Here is an 18,793-nt window from a genome sequence, read left to right on the forward strand (position 1 = left end):
TGTAAAGCATACTTGCCAGCTTGTTCTGCATGTGCTGCATCCTTTCCGCCTTCTGGTGAGTTGGTAACATGTCTGCCACATTGTGCCTATACCGAGGGTCTAGTAGCGTGGCCACCCAGTACAAATCATTCCCCTTGAGTTTTTTTATACGGGGGTCCCTCAACAGGCTGGACAGCATGAAAGACGCCATCTGCACAAAGTTGGATCCAGACGTACTCTCCATCTCCTCTTGCTCTTCCTCAGTGACGTCAGGTAAGTCCTCCTCCTCCCCCCAGCCACGAACAATACCATGGGAACGTCGAGCAGCACAAGCCCCTTGCGACGCCTGCTGCGGTTGTTCTTCTGCCGCCGCCTCCTCCTCCAAAGAAACACCTTCCTCATCATCCGAGTCTCACTCCTCTTCCCCACACAACTCTTCCTCCTCCTCTCCCCTCTGTGCTGCCGCAGGTGTTGTGGAAACATCTGATTCTGATGTAAATTGCTCCCACAACTGTTCCTGCCATAACTGTTTCTCTTCACACTCCTCCACAGCTTGATCCACCACTCTATGCATGGCATGCTCCAGGAAATAAGCGTACGGGATCAAGTCGCTTATGGTGCCTTCACTGCGACTCACCAGGTTGGTCACCTCCTCAAACGGCCGCATGAGCCTGCATGCATTTTGCATCAGTGTCCAGTGCGGGGGGCAGAACATCCCCATCTCCCCAGATTGTGTCCTTCTACTGAAATTGTAGAGGTACTGGGTGACGGCTTTCTCCTGTTCTAGCAGGCGAGAGAACATGACCAGGGTCGAATTCCAGCGAGTCGGACTATCACATATCAAGCGTCTCACTAGCAAGTTGTTTCTCCGCTGAATGTCTGCAAAGCGTGCCATGGCCGTGTAAGACCACCTGAAATGCCCACACAACTTCCTGGCCTGCTTCAGGATGTCCTCTAAGCCTGGGTACTTTGACACAAATCTTTGAATGACTAGATTCAGCACATGTGCCATGCAGTCAGCTTTCCCAAATTCAAAGCGGAAAGGAGATTGCTGCCGTTGTCACACACCACGTTGCCTATCTCCAGCTGGTGCGGGGTCAGCCACTGATCCACCTGTTTGTTAAGAGCAGCCAGGAGAGCTGCTTCAGTGTGACTCTCCGCTTTGAGGCAAGACATGTCTAAGATGGCGTGACACCGTCGTACCTGGCATGCAGCATAGGCCCTGGGGAGATGGGGCTGTGTAGCTGTAGAGGAGATTGCAGCACCAGTAGAGTTGAACTGCCACTCAGCCAAGGAGGAGGAGGATGATGACAGCGAAGAGGATGTAGCAGGAGGAGAGGAGGTGGCAGGAGGTCTGCCTGCAAGCCATGGAGGTGTCACAACAAGTTGGTCCGCTGCACAGCCACATACTCCCTGCTTGCCATCGGTTACCAGGTTGACCCAAAGGGCTGTGTAAGTAATGTAGCGGCCCTGACCGTGATTGGCAGACCAGGCATCCGTGGTCAGGTGGACCCTTGACCCAACGCTGTGTGCCAGAGATGACACCACTTGCCTATCCACTTCACGGTACAATTTGGGTATCGCCTTTTCAGAGAAATAATTGCGGCCTGGCATCTTCCACTGCAGTGTCCCAATGGCCACAAATTTACAGAAGGCCTCAGAGTCCACCAGCTTGCATGGTAACAGCTGGCGAGACGCTGGGCAAGGGGGTGACTGGCAGAAAGGCAGAAATTGGCTTCTTCCGCTCAAAGATTTCCTTCACGGACACCTGGCTGCTGTGGGCAGTGGAGCAGGAACCGCTCAAGGGCGGAGGCGAAGTGGAGGAGGGTGGCTGTAAAGGTGCAAGGGAGAAAGCGGCTGAAGATGCTGCACCTGAAGGAGGAAGAGGAGAAGGAGGGTGACTTTTCTTTTGTGTGCTGCTTTTGCTCTGGTGCTCTTCCCATTGCAGTTTGTGCCTCTTCTCCATGTGCCTTCATAAGGCACTTGTCCCTACGTGAGTGTTGGCCTTTCCACGGCTCAATTTTTGGAGGCTGAGACAACAGATGGCATTGTTCCGATCTGAGGCATACACATGAAAAAAAATTCCAAACCGCTGAGCCCCCCTGGGGTGATGGCACTATGGTGGCATCAGCAGCTGACATTGAAGGGCATGTTGGCTGGCTGTCCATAGGTGGTGATACATGGCACCGGACACTGCCACCAGCTGTTTCTGACGACGAGCTCCCCCTGCTTCATTCAGCAACTCGTCTCCTCCTACTCCTCTCTGACTCCCCCTCTGAACTGTCCCCCTGTTAACCTCCTCTATTGGGAACATACGTGGTATCCGTATCATCGTCATCATCATAATCATCCTGCCCAGCTTTGCTTGCCTCAGACACCTCATAAACTGCACCAACAGCAGGTACTTCATCATCTTCACATGTTATGTCCATAGTGTTGCCGCCTAACTCAGACATATGAGGTGGTGTAACTTGCTTAGCGCCTTCATCTGGTTGTAACAATAATGGCTGTGAATCAGTTAATTCCCCACCAATTAACTCCTGTGAAGTGTCAAATGCAATGGATGTGGTGCTTGTAGTAGCGCTGGTGGCTGCGGAAGATGAGGTGTTCTGTGTTAAATAGTCAACCAAGTCCTGACAATCTTGGGAGTTGATGGGACGTGCCTTCTTCTGAGCACTGGACTTTGGTCGAGGGCCGCACAAAATCACATCAACACGACCTAGCACAGACCTGCCGGGTGGCTTTCCTCTGGGTCTGCCTCTACCGCTGCCTGTTTTGTCCGTTGTGTCCATATCGGGGGGGATGAAGTGAAAGGTATGCACTGACTTGATTAATACAATGTGCAGTCACACAGGTGCAGTTAACTCACGTATGTAGGTGGGTGCACTGTGAACAACAGGTAGGTAGGTAGTTATATGCAGTAATGGGTATTACAATGTGCACCTGTCACACACAGACAGGTAATGGACACGCACAGTGACACTGCGTGGCTTAACTCATGTAGGTTGTTCAGTGGGTGCACTGTGAACAACAGGTAGGTAGGTATATGCAGTAATGGGTATTACAATGTGCACCTGTCACACACACAGGTAGTCACTGAATGTGCTGGGCCTGGCAGTGGCACACACACAGTATGGATTATCAAAGTTGTCTATGCAACACAAGTGTCAGTGGGACACACAGAAAAAAAATAGATCACAAGAACAAGATTAGCTCTCAAAAGAGCTGTTGTGGGGGTGCTATTTTAGCAATAAGAATCAGCAAGGAGCAAGCTAACAAGCCTACAAGAGCCTAACTAATCCTTCCCTATGAGAAAGTCTGCACTGCAGCAGCTGTCCCTTCTCTATTTACTGCAGGCACACGAGTGAGTATAGTGGCCGGCGGGGGCTGCCTTTTACAAGGGGGGAGTGGCTCCAGGAGGGAGTGTAGCCTGACTGGCTACAATGTGCCTGCTGACTGTGATGTAGAGGGTCAAAGTTTACCCTAATGGTGCACTATGGGGGCAAACCGAACTTTCGCAAAAGTTCGCGGTTCTCCGCGATCGCGAACCCTGGAAGTTCGCCGGTGAACCATTCGGGCCATCTCTATATAACACCTGGAGGCGGGCATGGCGGAGTGGGATAGACGCCAAAAGTCCCTGGGAAAATTACGGATTTGACGCACAGCAGGGTTATAATCCCTAAAGGGCAGAAATCACATTGCATTCCTAAATTGGAGGCATAAAGTGCTTGAAAATATCTTGCGTATGTATACACGGATGAGCAGGTAGTGTAAGTAGTGTACTGCTTCACACTGACAAACTCACTGTGTAACGCACCGCAAACAGCTGTTTGTGTAGTGATGGCCATGCTGGACTGGTGTGCACCATGGTGAGAGTGCAGGCGATGGTGGTTTTCAAGCCCATATGGTCGGGCTGAGGTAGCTCAATGACAGAACAACAGTGACTGTCCAGCTGATCGAATTTGGTCTGTCCACAATGAAGTAACAACCTTATTATCTTGGGTGTGCCCCCTAAAACACTCATATAGGTCATTGCTTCATTGTGATACGAAGGGGAATTGACACATGTACATGCCTTTTGTTTTGTCCCAGTGTAGCCAGAAAAATTAGGCAGGCATGTACACGCACCAGAAAATTTCGTATTCTTTTTGTTATGCGGCCTTAAAAATTCAGGAATCCACCTGGAGTCCTGGACCTTTTTGGTGGTGGCAGAGAAGGCAGTCAAGCGGCCTGCAGGCAGATATGCTGTGTGGGGACTGACTTAGTCTTGGGGCAGGCAGCAGCGGCCGGCAGGAAGGCAGAGATGCTGTTTGTGGGGACTGACTTAGTCTTCGGGCAGACAGTCACACAGCGTGCAGGCAGAGATGCTGTGTGTAGCAACTGACTCAATCATTTTGATAAAGGTGAGGTACTGAACACTTTTTTGACCTAGGCGACTTCTCTTCTCACTTCTCTTCTCACTGACAATGCCTCCAGCTGTGCTGAATGTCCTTTCTGACAGGACGCTTGAGGCAGGGCAAGTAAGAAGTTGGATGGCAAATTGTGACAGCTCTGGCTCAAGCCTGCACACCCAGTAGTCCAGGGGTTCATCGCTGCTCAAACTTTTGATGGTTCTTTCTCTGCCATTGTTAATGCTTACATCTTTTTTAAATTACTTTCTCTGCTGTCTGTGCAATTCCTTCAATGAGAATCTGTTATGGAAGGCAAGTCTGCCATTCATTCAACTGTGTGATAAACTTTCCATGGTACTTTCTCAGTACCATGGTGACCACAAGTAACAAGCCGGGATTCAGAGTTCGATTCCAGTCCAGAGTGGAAGCCTGAGAAACGGCTACCACCACACATCCAAGAAAGGCAGCAGCCATGGCACGCAAGTCCCGACTCAGGGAGGTAGTGATGATGAAAAATAACAATACAGGAGGACTCTTTTGAGGCCCTGCTGAATAATGATGAGACAAATACACTTGAAATCCTTTAACGAGAATCTGTTATGGAGGGCAAGTCTGCCATACATTCAAGTGAAAGGTATGCACTGACTGCCAGGTATAATACAATGTGCAGTCACAGATGCAGTGAAAGGTATGCACTGACTGGACTAATACAGTGTGCAGTCACATAGATGCAGTGAAAGGTATGCAGTGACTGGTATAATACAGTGTGCAGTCACACAGATGCAGTGAAAGGTATGCAGTGACTGGTATAATACAGTGTGCAGTCACGCAGATGCAGTGAAAGGTATGCACTGACTGGACTAATACAGTGTGCAGTCACATAGATGCAGTGAAAGGTATGCAGTGACTGGTATAATACAGTGTGCAGTCACACAGATGCAGTGAAAGGTATGCAGTGACTGGTATAATATAGTGTGCAGTCACACAGATGCAGTGAAAGGTATGGTGGGAGGGGCCACCAAGTTCCGTGCATGAGCGCAAGTGACATGCCTGGCCGACCACGTATACACGATACCAATGGCGTGGTATAGCCGCAGCCTTCTTTGCAGAGATCGTACGAGTGGCGGTGGGCACCAACAATTGCATCTCATCTGCTGACTCTGCGAAGGTCATCAAATTGTGGATGACGCTACTATCATCGCCTAATCGGCAGCAAGGGGAGCATGAGTACCGCAGCGAAGTTGAGTGAATCTGCAATTGGTGCAGGGAGGACAACAACCTAATACTCAACACGGCAAAGACTGTTGAAATAGTTGTAGATTTCAGGGGGCCTCCTCCCACCAGTCCTCATAGGCGAAACCAAAGTCTCTAGGGTAACATCTGTGTGGTTCCTTGGCACAATCCTCACTAACGACCAGAAATAGGGGAAGAACACCGCCAAAATGCAAGAGAAATCTCAGCAGATGTTGTTCTTCCAGCGCCAACTGAAAAAATGTGGCGTTCCGAGGGAGCTGCTGATCAGCTTCTCCACCGCCACCATAGAATACATCCTTTACTCCTCAGTCATTGTCTGGTATGTTAGTGCAACAGCTAGCGAGCGACAGAACCAAACTGCAGAGAGTCATTACTGATGCAGAGAGGATCATTGGATCTCCCCTACCACCTCTCGGTTTCCTCCACTCCGCTAGGACAAAGAAGAGGGTCACCATGATCTCTCGTGACCTCTCCCACCCAGGCAGTTGCTACTTCAAGCTCCTCCCATTGGGCACACTATAGAACTATCCCATCCAGAACCACCAGGTGCAGGAACTTCTTCCCTCAAGCAGTTCTACTGTTGAACTCAAGCTTCCCCCTACTAGGCCCACCTACTAGCATAATTCTATTCTCTTAGGTCAGGTTAACCTCGCAGCTGCGTGCTCTAGTTCTCATGGCCCCAGGGTCAGTATGGTCCCAGGGCCGATACTGAATTGCACTAAATGACTTAACGTAGGTCCTACGGGCTGTACTAACTGTTGATCTCCGGTCCTGTGATTGTAATTTTTAAATGTGAAGGTCATATGTACTATTGCGCATAGGCAAATATCTGTAAATGTCTGTTTTGCACACCTGTATTATCTGTCTCTTGTACGTCGCCTATGCCATGTGAACTACAAATAATTCAGAATATGACACCTGTTGTACTTGACGAATAAAAGCGATTCTGATTCACCATGCTGCAGCTTAGTTTTAGGGTGTTGGCAATCTATCCCTGGCCATCTTTATGTTTAGAACAACAATTCATTTTTTAAGATTCTCAGAGAGTTCTCTGTGAACTTCCAGTGACCAGTATGAGAGAGTGTGAGAGTGACACCACCAAAATTAATACATCTGCTCCCCATTCACACATGAGACCTTGTAACACTAACAAGTAACATGACCCCAAGGAGAGAAAATGTCTAATCAAGCACAATGTTGCCATACCTCACTTAGAGGTGTACTCACTTTTTGTTGCCAGCAGTTTATACATTAATAGCTGTGTGTTGAGTTATTTTTATAGGACAGCAAATTTGCACTGTTATACAAGCTGTACACTGTCACTGAGCTGAAGACTTCTTTATTACCTTATGCTGAATACACACGTTGCGATTTCTCGCCCGATTCGCGGGATCGATTCGATCGATTCAATTATTTCCAACATGTTCGATTGTGTTTCGATTGATACAGCCGTCAATTTTGCATACTTAATATGCAAAATTGACAGCTGTATCCATCGAAACACGATCGAACATGTTGGAAATAATCGAATCAATCGAATCGATCCCGCGAATCGCGCGGGAATTCGCAACGTGTGTATTCAGCATAATGCTGGGTTTACACCATACAATTTTCTGTTAGATTTAGGGCCCATACACACGTCGGATTTTTCTGAACGACGGGTCGTTTGAACGTCCCGTCGTTCAGTCGTCCGCACGCCAAATCGGGCATGTGTACAGACCATCGTTCGGTTGATAAGACTGGTCTTGAGCGATCCGCACGGCGGATCACTCAAAATCAGTCTTATCACCCGAACAACGGACTGTACACACGCCCGATTTGGCGTGCGGACGACTAAACGACAGGACGTTCAAACGACCCGTCGTTTGGAAAAATCTGACGTGTGTATGGGCCTTTACCTGCCAGATAGATAAAGTTCAACATGTTGGAAATGTATCTATCTTACTATCTGCAGAGCAATTAGGCATTGTACTACTCAGCAGAAGATAAACAGAAGACAATGCACCAGAGATAATGACCATTCTCTACACAAAATAATCTAGTTATGCATTCTAACAGAAAAATCTTATGGTGGGCATACACGGTGCGATCCGGTGGCTCGATTAGCCGCCGGATCGACTCCCACCGCCGGATCGACTCCCACCGCGTCCCCGCGCGTCCGCTCGAATCGATTACCGCTCGTCCCCGCCGCGCCGCTTATCTTCCGCTCGATTCCCTGTCATTGTCCACGGGCGGGAATCGAGCAGGGAATCGATCCATTCGTGATCGGACCTGTCGGATATTATCAATCGAGCCCATCAGCGGCTCGATTGATAAGAAAGAAACGCACCGTGTATGCCCACCATAACAGAAGAATCTAATGCTGGGAATACACGAGTTGACCCGGCGGCTCGATTAGGCGCCGGATCGACTCCCGCCGCATCCCCACTCGTCCCCGCAGCCGCCTGGATTGATTCCTGCTCGTCCCCGCAGGCACTTCCTTATCAGCGGTTCGTTTTCTTCTATTGTCCGCCCGCGGGGATCGAGCGCGGAATCGATCGGCCGCAGGATCAGACACGTCAGAAATTATCAATCGATCAGCGGCTCGATTGATAAGGAAGAAACGCACCGTCTATTCCCAGCATAACAGAAAATTGTATGGTGTAAACCCAGCATTAGGCTAAGTTCACACTGACTCTGTTACGATGTGAATGCATCAAGTAGCAATGAATTTCAAAATGAGCATCTTCTGGTAATGGGCACATCATAATGCACAGTACTTTGTAGCCATTCATTTCTAACACAGACTTAGGGCTTGATTCACAAAGCGGTGCTAACTGTTAGCACGCCTGTGAAAACCCCCTTAGCACGCCTAAAGGAGCTTTTCGCGCGCAAAACTTTACGTGCACACTGCACAGAGCGCAGGGCGCTCCTCGCGAAGTGCTCATTAAAGCCTATGGGACTTAGCGGGCGCATAGGACTTTGCACGCGTAAAACTTTACACGCGTAAACTTAGCGCGCGAGCTGATTGAGAAATCCAGTGCTAACCTACTTAGCACCCTGGTTAGCACGTCTAAAGACCTTAGACGTGCTAAGTAGGTTAGCACTGCTTTGTGAATCAAGCCCTTAATGTGCAAAGTGTTCAGTAGTGTACAGCCCAGTTCCTGTTTTTATGATGTAATCCGATGCACTGCAGCAACAATATGCACATGTGAAAAAGTCCATTGTGCAATCACCACAATTGCCTCAATTCACTAAGCTTTATCGAACACTTTATCGAACGTTTGATAATTTATCTCATGAGTAAAATCTAATTTTGAATTCACTAAAGTGTTATAGATTTATCAAATGTTTTATTGATAAAATGTTCAATAAATCTGTAACACCTTAGTAAATTCAAAATTAGATTTTACTCATGAGGTAAATTATCAAACTTTCGATAAAGTGTTTGATAAAGCTTAGTGAATTGAGGAGCGTTGCTTTGCGATTATACTGTAATTTACATTATAATCTTGTGCAAACAGCATCATGTTGTCTTAGCATTCATGCAACGCTAGCTAAGCTATTGCAGGGGATCCTTATTGAATGTGTTTAATGGAAGAAAATCAGTTTGGAATCAGCAAACAATCATATGTGTAGGTAATAAATGTTAATTTAATACCAGGTGATGGTTGAAAGGATGTGAGATCAAAAATCTCCTGAGTTACTTGGTCTTTGTCTTTCTTCTTCTTTTTGTCTCGTTCTTCAGGGGCCTTTAGGAAAGAAAGCTCCTCAGGATGTCTGATACCTGGCAAACATTAGTTTAGGTTATAGTAATATAGAGCATGCTGTAACGCAAACACTTCTGTATAGCTGTTTGATATACGTGAACCTATATTGATCGAGACTTAGCACTTACCGAGAACTTTACAGACTTCAGCGCAAGCACTAAATGTGGTGCTAGAAAAACAGACCCGAACCCTTAGAGAACGTTGGTTTGGTAAAGATAAGATAATTGGCTTGTGCTGTGGCATGAGAAAGAGAAGGGCATCTGCCAGGATACCATATTTGTCTAAGGTCCAGTTTGTTTTAAGAAGCCACTGACGCTTTTGTTTCCACCACAAAGCATGGTCTGACCAGTCCCGAGAAATACCTGCAAATAAAAGAAAATATGAACATGTCATTAAAAGGAAATGTCATTTTTTGTTAAAAAAAAATAGGTGAATTTTGATTGGCTGTTGTAGTCTCCACCCACTTTCCTGAATATTATTCCAAGTCATCCAGTGACCAACTGTTTCATGTTTGAGAACCCTGTCAATAACAGCATGGCCGAAATCAATCTAACAAATCTGATTGGCAGTTTGTGGCTCCACCCCTTTAGTGAATGTGGACCCCAGTCACCCAATGACTGACTGTATCAAGTTTGAGGCCTCTGTCATTAACAGAGTAAGAATGATAGCAATATAAATATTCAATAAGTGAATTTTGATTGGCTGTTGTAGGCTCCAACCACATTTCTGAATATTAATCCCAATCACCCAGTGGCCAACTGTGTCAAGTTTGGGAACCCTGCCATTAACAGTGTAAGAATGGTTGCAGTTTATATTTTTCCATGTAAACAATTTAGTTGGCACCGCCAACTTTTTCTAACTTTGACATACAGTCACTCAATTACCAAGTTTATGAGCTTTCGGGGTGCTTGGTATCAAAAATGTGTATATTCCCTTTGAAATTAAACAAATCCGATTGGCTATTTGTGGCTGCGCCCCCTTTCTGAATTTGAACCCCAGTCACCCAGTGACCAACTGTATCAGGTTTGAGGCATCTGCTATTAAAAGTGTAAGAATGGCAGCAATTTAAATATTCTCCTTGAAAATCAACAGGTGAATTTTGATTGGCTGTTGTAGGCTCCACCCATCTTCTTGAATATTAATACCAGTCACCAACTGTGCATAGTTTGAGGATCCTGCCTTTAACAGTGTAAGAATGGCTGCAGTCTATATTTTTCCAGGGAAATTTGTTTTTGGATCCACCCACTTTTTGTGCACCCCAACACATAGGACAAGCACCATCAATGATATATAAGACTTGTAAATGCCATTAATCATAATTAATTGTGTGCAGAAAGGCCAATAAATGCAGCAATCAAACATAAAGAACAAGGAATGGCCCTCAATGACTGCACCACAAAAATATAAAGATATAAACAAGCCTTTATTAAATCCATATAAAAATTAAAAGCATAAAAACTTTTGCACAAATAATTGTCCCTCCATAATGTACAGTATAAATACAAACTCCATATGAGTAATATCAAAAAACAGCTATCATGTTATGTGCAAAATCCTCCAGATCCTGGCAAGTAAGGAATGTGAACAGATAAATGCAAGCCGCTAGTGAGCAAATGAGGCATGTGTACATACACCCTGCATAATATATGCACGGGTGGAAGGAGGTGAAAATGAACACTGCAATAAGGAGTGTATGTGGCAAAAGGAACTAGTGCTGTGCACCTAGTGAAAGACCCACTAATATGTGAAGAGGCAGAAAATAAGTAACCGCACCAATAGACAGTCAGAGGTAGTGAGAGGTAGAAAAGAGCCTGAAGTGAGAGACCACCGTGAAGAAAGCGCCGGTGGAAATCAGCTTACCAGGAGAGGCCTGAGCAAGGAGGCGTGGGCGTGCAGTGCCGTCGCGATTCGCCACAACTGCGGCTTCTTTAAGCATGCTTTATCTATTGCACAGTGTTAAATTTTCAGCTGATACTCTTATTGTTAAACGTGATGTAGAATCCAGGGTCGGTGCTACCATAGAGGCAAAGGGGGCATTTGCCCCGGGGCCCTGACCTCTGTTGAGGCCCAAGCAGCGCCAGCCCTGCTATATTTTCTCCCCCCGCTCGCACTGCTCTCTGGGGCCCTGCTGCAAGCATATTAGCAGACATGATTACCTTAGTCCCGGCGGGTGAGCGAGCGGGCAGCGGCTGCACTCGGAGACACGCTGTCTCCCTCCTTCTCTATGACCCGGCGTGTGTTTACACATGACGCGCCGGGTCATAGAGAAGGAGGGAGACAGCGTGTCTCCGAGTGCAGCCGCTGCCCGCCCGCTCACCCGCCGGGACTAAGGTAATTATGGCTGCTAATCTACTTGCAGCAGGGCCCCAGGGTGCTCTGCTGAGCCATGCCAGTGATTTATTGATGCACTGTAACGAAAATCCCACGACGCCGGACGGATTGCGTAAATATGGTCGCATCCGTTTGGGCATGCGGACTTTCCAATGCGGAAATTTGGCCGCATCCGCCGCGCAAGATCCTTCAGGCGCACCACGCCAAACTCACCGGCGTGCTGCACATTAGGGCTCAGCCATCTTGCCTCTAGGGGGTGCGCACGCGCGCCAGGCACGCCTTTATACCCCTAGAAAGTGTGTCAGCTGATCTAGAAGTCAGCTGACGTTTTTGCTTGCCCTGATTGGTTGCTGCTTGGGGTGGAGACTTCTATCCCAGGCAGTATATAAGGAAGTGCTTTTCAGTCACACTTCGTCTGTGTTTGCGATACCCTGTGTCAGCACTCATACCTAGTCAGTTCCCGTGTGATAATCCGGCAGGACCCCGGCTCTTGTCACTTCTAGTAAGTCTTGTATTTTGTTATTGTGTTATATATTTGTTTATCGCCAATATATACACATATTATACTGTCTTGATTTATCGTGTATGATTCTGTGCTTGTCTTGACTATTCTTCTGCTTCCTGATTCTGTACTTCTCCAGCCCGTACCGTTATAGACTATTGGCTTGGTTTCTGACTATTCTCTTGTCTCACGTTTCTGTACTGCTGCCGCCTGATCTGTTGCCGAACCTCATTTTGTCTGACCTTTCTCCCTTCAGTGGAACGTCTCCCACTGTAGGGTTCTATCAGAGTCTTGCCTCTTTGAGACGACCGCCACTAGCAAACCCTTGCTGCTAGAGGCCGAGACTCCTCCACTCCGTCTTTTGGAGGATCTCACAGATGGGGTTTCCATTCAGAGGTAACCACACCTCTGAGGAATTACTGTGTGGTGGACTTTTACACAGATTTGCGAATTTACACTGTATATTATTGTTGTCTGCTGTTGTATTTATGTGCCCTATAGAGATACTCTATTGCACCTAGCACCTTCTTGCATCCGATTGTATCGTGTCACGCTATACTTGCATTATTGGTGATTCTGCAGATTACCATATAATCAGGTATAGCATCTGTATTATTGGTGATACTACAGATCACCAATAATCAGAATATCTGTGCTTGCTGACACCAATCGTTACATGCACTGAATGATATGTATAACATCCATTTCACCTCCCGTATTTCAGACTGACAGGCTGATTTTTTTAATCTACATCTCAAACTTGGAAATTATAGGAGAATCCATTCGGATTACTATTGAAAACCCTCTGCAACTAATAGCCGCTAAAACAGAATTTACCGGTCAGATAGTTTCTGAGATTGAAAAGAAATTGCTCAGAATATGAAGATTTCCAATGGCAAGCCAAGGACTTAAAGGTAACCTTAAGCCAAAAAAAAAAAATGAGTTTTACTCACCTGGGGCTTCCAATAACCCCACTTCCGGTTTCGCCGTCAGGACCCGACAGGCTGGAAACGCGAGTGATTTATCGCGTTCCCAACCACAATAGCTCCCTCTATGCTGCTATGGCTATATAGCTATAGCAGCATAGGGGTAGCTATTGTTGTTGGGAACGCGATGAATCACTCGCGTTCCCAGCCTGTCGGGTCCTGACGGCGAAACCGGAAGTGGTCGCCGGCGGGGAAAGGAGGATCGGAGCGAGTCTGCAAGGGCACCGGGCAGCTGCAGGGGGCTATAGGAAGCCCCAGGTGAGTAAAACTCATTTTTTTTTTTGGCTTAAGGTTACCTTTAAAGGACAACTGAAAAGAGAGGTATATAGAGGCTGCCATGTGTATTTCCTTATAAGCAATACCAGTTGCCTGGCAGCCCTGCTGATCCTCTGCCTCTAATACTAGTAGCTATAGCCCCTGAACAAGCATGCAGCAGATCAGGTGTTTCTGACTTTAAAGTCAGATCTGACAAGACTAGCTGCATGCTTGTTTCTGGTGTTATTCAGATACTACTGCAGAGAAAAAGACCAGCAGGGCTGCCAGGCAACTGGTATTGATTAAAAGGAAATAAATATGGCAGCCTCCATATACCTCTTAATTCAGTTCCCCTTTAACTCAAAGGCCACAAGAGAGTGGATACCCAAGCAGGGCAGGGACGGATCTAGGGGGGGGGGAAGCGGGTATCTTGCCCCAGGCGCAGTTTGTTGAATTCTTAAAAAGGCGGCAAAATGAATGGCAGTTTAGGCGCCAAAACCTGACCTTTAGGCGCCAAAACCTGATCTTGCCCCAGGCGCAACTTGGTCTTGATCCGTCCCTGAAGCAGGGTAATTGCAAAGGCTTGCCATAAGTCCCCGAGCATCTGAGAGATCTGTTCTACTTCAATCCAAGACCACAACCCCTAATAAGATAGTATGCTTTATTTCCAACTACAACAATCAGTGGGCAAATCTTAGGGGCAAATTGCAGTAACAGCAGTCTTGTCAGCTACACATTTAAAACCTATATTAAAACCTTTTTCCTCCATGAGCTGTTGGAGAGCAAGGAATATAAAGGATATTGTTTGTAAGAGCCTCTACCAGAGGTCCACTACATCCACTAGATTTTTGGGACGTGTGGTAACAGCTCGATTTGTCAACACATGCAACCGACCCGAGTAGTTACCAATAGCTCAGGTACCACTGAATTTCATTTCAATTTCCTATAACAACTGTAAAATTACAGGTGTTGTCTAGGTCTTAATATGCAGCTGCAACAAATTTGATGTTGGACAGACAGGTAACCAGTTACATAAGAGAATCCAGCAACATCTGTCTAATATTGCTTTAACAAACCAAGATCAACAAGCAATAAAAAAAAAAAAACTTACCACAGTTGCCTCTTTCCTTTTTTTTTTTTTTTTTTTTGGTCCCCTCACCAGGTCAAACTATGTGGATTCAAAGTAATGGCCTTGGAATGGGTCCTTATAGGCATCAGAAGTGGTGACCCCACCAGGCTACTACTGTGACGATGCAGCACCGTGGTCCCGTCTAACCTGCTCCAGTTACCATCGGGGAATAGTGGCATCTGATGGCTTAAAAGACTTTGAGCAAGCTGACATTACAAAGACTGGTTGCTGGATCACAGATGGTATTGTGACAAACGCGTCAATCCCATCTAATCTGCTACAGTTACCATTTGAGGTATAGTTGCATCCCAAGGCTTGAAATATGGTGAACAGACTGACACTAAAGATTGATCGCACCACTGCATAAAATATGACATCCACCCGCCAACTCTGTCTTACTAGGCCACAGTTGTCATGCATGTCTCATTCACTAGAGACTTCTGGAGGCGATTTCACTGTGAGCTAAGTAAACATGTAAGATTTGTTGGTGGGCCCACGTATGATACAATCTCAATTGTACATACAATTGGTAAAATAAAATGATCGATTTTGTGCTGGCAATCAATGGTAATGCTGTCACCACTGTCCAGATTAACTGGGAGCGTACATACTCCACCTAGCTACTCCTAAAAGGAAGAAATGGTTACTTTACAACCTAGCTAGAAAATCAACAATTTATAAAAGTAATAAGACCATTCGGAGTGGCTGTTCTCAGGTAGAGATCTAAGCAATGATCAAATAAGCAGAAACAAGTGCAAGACTGAAACAATTCAATTGTTAGTTTTATTGTAAAACTATACACACAATTATATTTTATAACCGACAGCCAAATATACAGACTGGGGTTATAGAAATGAGTACGAGATGAAAAATGGAAATAGAATGCCTATAATACAGTTCATTATACAATTATTGGAAGTCCATGCTCCAGTCGAAAGTCTTTGTCTGGAAAGTCCAAGATGGCCGCTTGCCATAGTCCACATGGCCTGTCGGATGGTACTCGACAACAAATGATAAAACAAGGACCCTGAACTCCTGTGTTCTCCTTGGTTATACCCCTCACTCAGCAAGGAGGAGTAAGGGCAGGGATCACACACCTTTTGGAACCTGAGATGAGCCAGCCCCTTCTCATTGAGACAGGAAATTTGCCTAACTATAAAATGTGCTAAAAAAAACGTACAGGTTATGATAAATCTAATAACATTTTTGTGTCCGTCAGGCTTTATTATCAAGAACAGTGATATCAAATGAATGGAAAGCCCAGCAGAGACCCTTCTTCCTCCGCCAGCTGAGAAAGTTCGTCATGACTCAAGTAATTCTAACCAACTTCTACTCCGCCACCATTGAGTCGATCCTCTGCTCTTCCATCCTGGTCTGGTATGCCGGTGCAACCGCCTATGACCAGGACAAACTACAGAGGGTCATCAGGTCAGCGGAAAGGATCATTGAGTGCACCCTCTCCTCACTTGCCCTACTACACAACAAAAGACTGAAATCCAGGGCACTGAGGATTGCCAATGATCCCTCACACCCAGGCCACCGTTACTTCAGCCAGCTGCCATTGGGCCGAAGGCTACAGGCCATTTCCACAAAGACCGCAAGACACAGAAATTATTTCTTCCCCTCGGCGGTCAACCTCCTAAATTCTCTCCACATACTACTGACAAAATCAAGCCCCAACGAGCCGCGGGGCCAGCTGCGCTATGGCTGATCAGCTGACCGTACCTACCAGCCCATAAGACTAACCACCAGTCTTCTCAGTCTCACACTGAAGACTGGGATATATATTGTGTTGTAATGTTAACTTGATGCCTCTGCTGTCGCTGCTATCTATCTATGTATCTTTTCTATCTATATCAATAGGCACGCAGGTGATACACTTAAAAATAGGAATTAATCAATAATAAATAAAATAACAGTGGATTTTATTTTGTTATAAAACAATGCAGAAATAAACCTCATATGCTCTACCCACACAAACACACAGTCATACACTCATGGGAGTTATGTGGTGTCCTGCTAAAAAATGATGGGTAGAAGATAAAACCCCAAAAAATTGGCTGGGTAAAAAAACTTAAACACAATGTCTCTATATACACTTACAATTCACCACCTGCTGGAAGCTATCTATTCTGACCTATGCTACGTGCATCCGCATAGGTCAACTTAAAAAATGTCTGAGTAAAGTGCACTATGTGATATAGACAACGGTACTCTTTGTGGTAAGGGGTAAATATCACCTGCCACTGTCCTACGAGCCTGTGGTATGTCCTGCTCTCCGTCACCCTCGGTTTCAACAAGCGGGGTCTCAAGCCGGCTCCTCCGCAGCTCTGTATCAACTCCGGATGATGTCATGGCTGCTGAAACTCTTGAGTCTCACGGGAACTCGCCGCCACCCACAGCTGCACAGCTCAGAGCGTACTTCCGCGGTGACGTCACACGGCTCCGGACACTAGTTGCGCTGTGCGTTCCACCTGTTACTGGGCTCCGGATATAGAGCAGTATCCTGCGCTCCACAGCGCTTCCTTAGTTACAGGGATCGAGATAACACTTGAGGAATATAAGAGATATTGTTGAGATATTAAAAACCTCCTGGTTAGGTACTTTAGCAGTCTTATGGGGCGCCCCTCCAGACTAACTTGATTGACATGTTTCGACAACCACTCTTGTCTTCATCAGAATCGGTACCTGTTAATCCCAAGTGGTCTCCATCTTTATATATACTCCAAGCTCCTCCTCTTCCTCAATTCTCTTGTTACCCCTCCACCTCTAACTCTTCCTTTGAGGCTATTTACTTCATTTTGGTTTTGTAAGTCCATGGGAAATACATGTATATATCAGAACTCTTAGAAATATAAAAAGAACTATACAAAATAAACATTAAAAATGTATAAAATATATAAAAAATGTATAGAAATATGCAAGTGTAGAAAAACATATGTATACATATATAACATAAAAAGGGGTCACTTATTTAAACAGCAGGACACCAATGCTCCTCAGGAGCACCACAATGACTCCCCATACAATAACATGTAATAGCATAAATTCACCATAATATCCCTCAGAAAAACCCCAAAATCTCCATTTTCTCATTCAATCCCTTAGGGGCCAGGGTCTCAAGGTTAAAAATCCACCTAAACTCAGCTCTTGACATCTTAGCTATAAAGATCCCTCCCCTCAGGTCACGTTCAATCACTTCAATTCCCAAAAATATAATATTATATACACTACAGGCATGATAATTCTTAAAATGTTTGGATAGGGGGTGTTCTTCCCAACCTTTTTGTATATTGTTGAAATGCTCCCCTATTTTTTTATGAAGCTCTCTTTTGGTGCGTCCAATGTACTTTTTCCCACAGGGGCAAATCAGGCAGTATACGACCCCCTTACTATCACAGGTCACCAACTGTCGGATTTTATGAACCCCCTGTGGGCCTTCCACGGTTTCTATTTTTCTATAGCCCTGAGTGCTATGGCAGTTCTTACATCTGCCACACCTCACAAATCCGCTACCCCCCGTGGTTGGGTTCTGCAGTTTTGATGCATTGCTGCTGTTGCCACTTCATTACCTGGTTTCCTATATATGAACTCTGGATATTCCGACAGTAATTCATTCCATACCTTGTCTTCTCGCAATATATGCCAGTGTTTCGTGATCAATTTTTTTTACCACGTGACTCTGTGCACAATATTTGAGGTTGATCTTCAGACTATGATCTGTTGTTGTATCTCTACATCTTTTGGTTAGAAGATCTTTGCGCTTTAACTGATCTACAGTATGTTTAGCAGTCTCAATAATATCCTCACCATACCCTTTCTGCTGGAATTGTTTCCCCAATTCATCTCTCTCCATTTCATAACACTTTTCATCAGTGCAGTCTCGTTTTAGCCTGATGAACTGTCCTTTTGGGACGTTTTGGGCCATATGGGGAGGTGCCAACTAGTGGCGAGGATGTAGCCATTAATGTGGTGATATATTGGGGTGCCTATGATGTTAGGAATACAGGAACATATTTCTTTCATTTTTCTGTCTACTAAGTCTGCTAAAAGCTAGTCTGGCTCTTGAAGGTGTCACCTAGCTCCAGGAAACGGTTAATGGGAGCCTGTATGTACATGTAAATTCTGTATGCCTGTTACAAGCAATTCTGGCTTTGGGGAAAGCTGTGTTTACTGTAGGACAATAGGAAGTGCTTTTGAGTCTGTATGCAGTTCCT

The 18,793-nt window shown here is 45.8% G+C and overlaps 1 protein-coding gene across 2 annotated transcripts in view; it reads right to left on the reverse strand.

The window, feature by feature from the left end:
• FERMT3 (FERM domain containing kindlin 3) overlaps positions 1–18,793 on the reverse strand; it is a 333,595-nt gene that overhangs the window by 221,925 nt on the left and 92,877 nt on the right. For both annotated transcript variants that reach the window (XM_068261020.1, XM_068261019.1), the window contains exons 3-4: positions 9,502–9,735; positions 9,265–9,390 (exon numbers count right to left, since the gene is read on the reverse strand). In XM_068261020.1, the coding sequence (XP_068117121.1) occupies positions 9,265–9,390; positions 9,502–9,735 (360 nt within the window). The remainder of the gene's footprint in view (positions 1–9,264; positions 9,391–9,501; positions 9,736–18,793) is intronic.

The sequence above is a fragment of the Hyperolius riggenbachi genome, chromosome 11 (genome assembly GCF_040937935.1).
Source record: "Hyperolius riggenbachi isolate aHypRig1 chromosome 11, aHypRig1.pri, whole genome shotgun sequence".
In the NCBI taxonomy this organism is placed as follows: Eukaryota; Metazoa; Chordata; class Amphibia; order Anura; family Hyperoliidae; genus Hyperolius; species Hyperolius riggenbachi.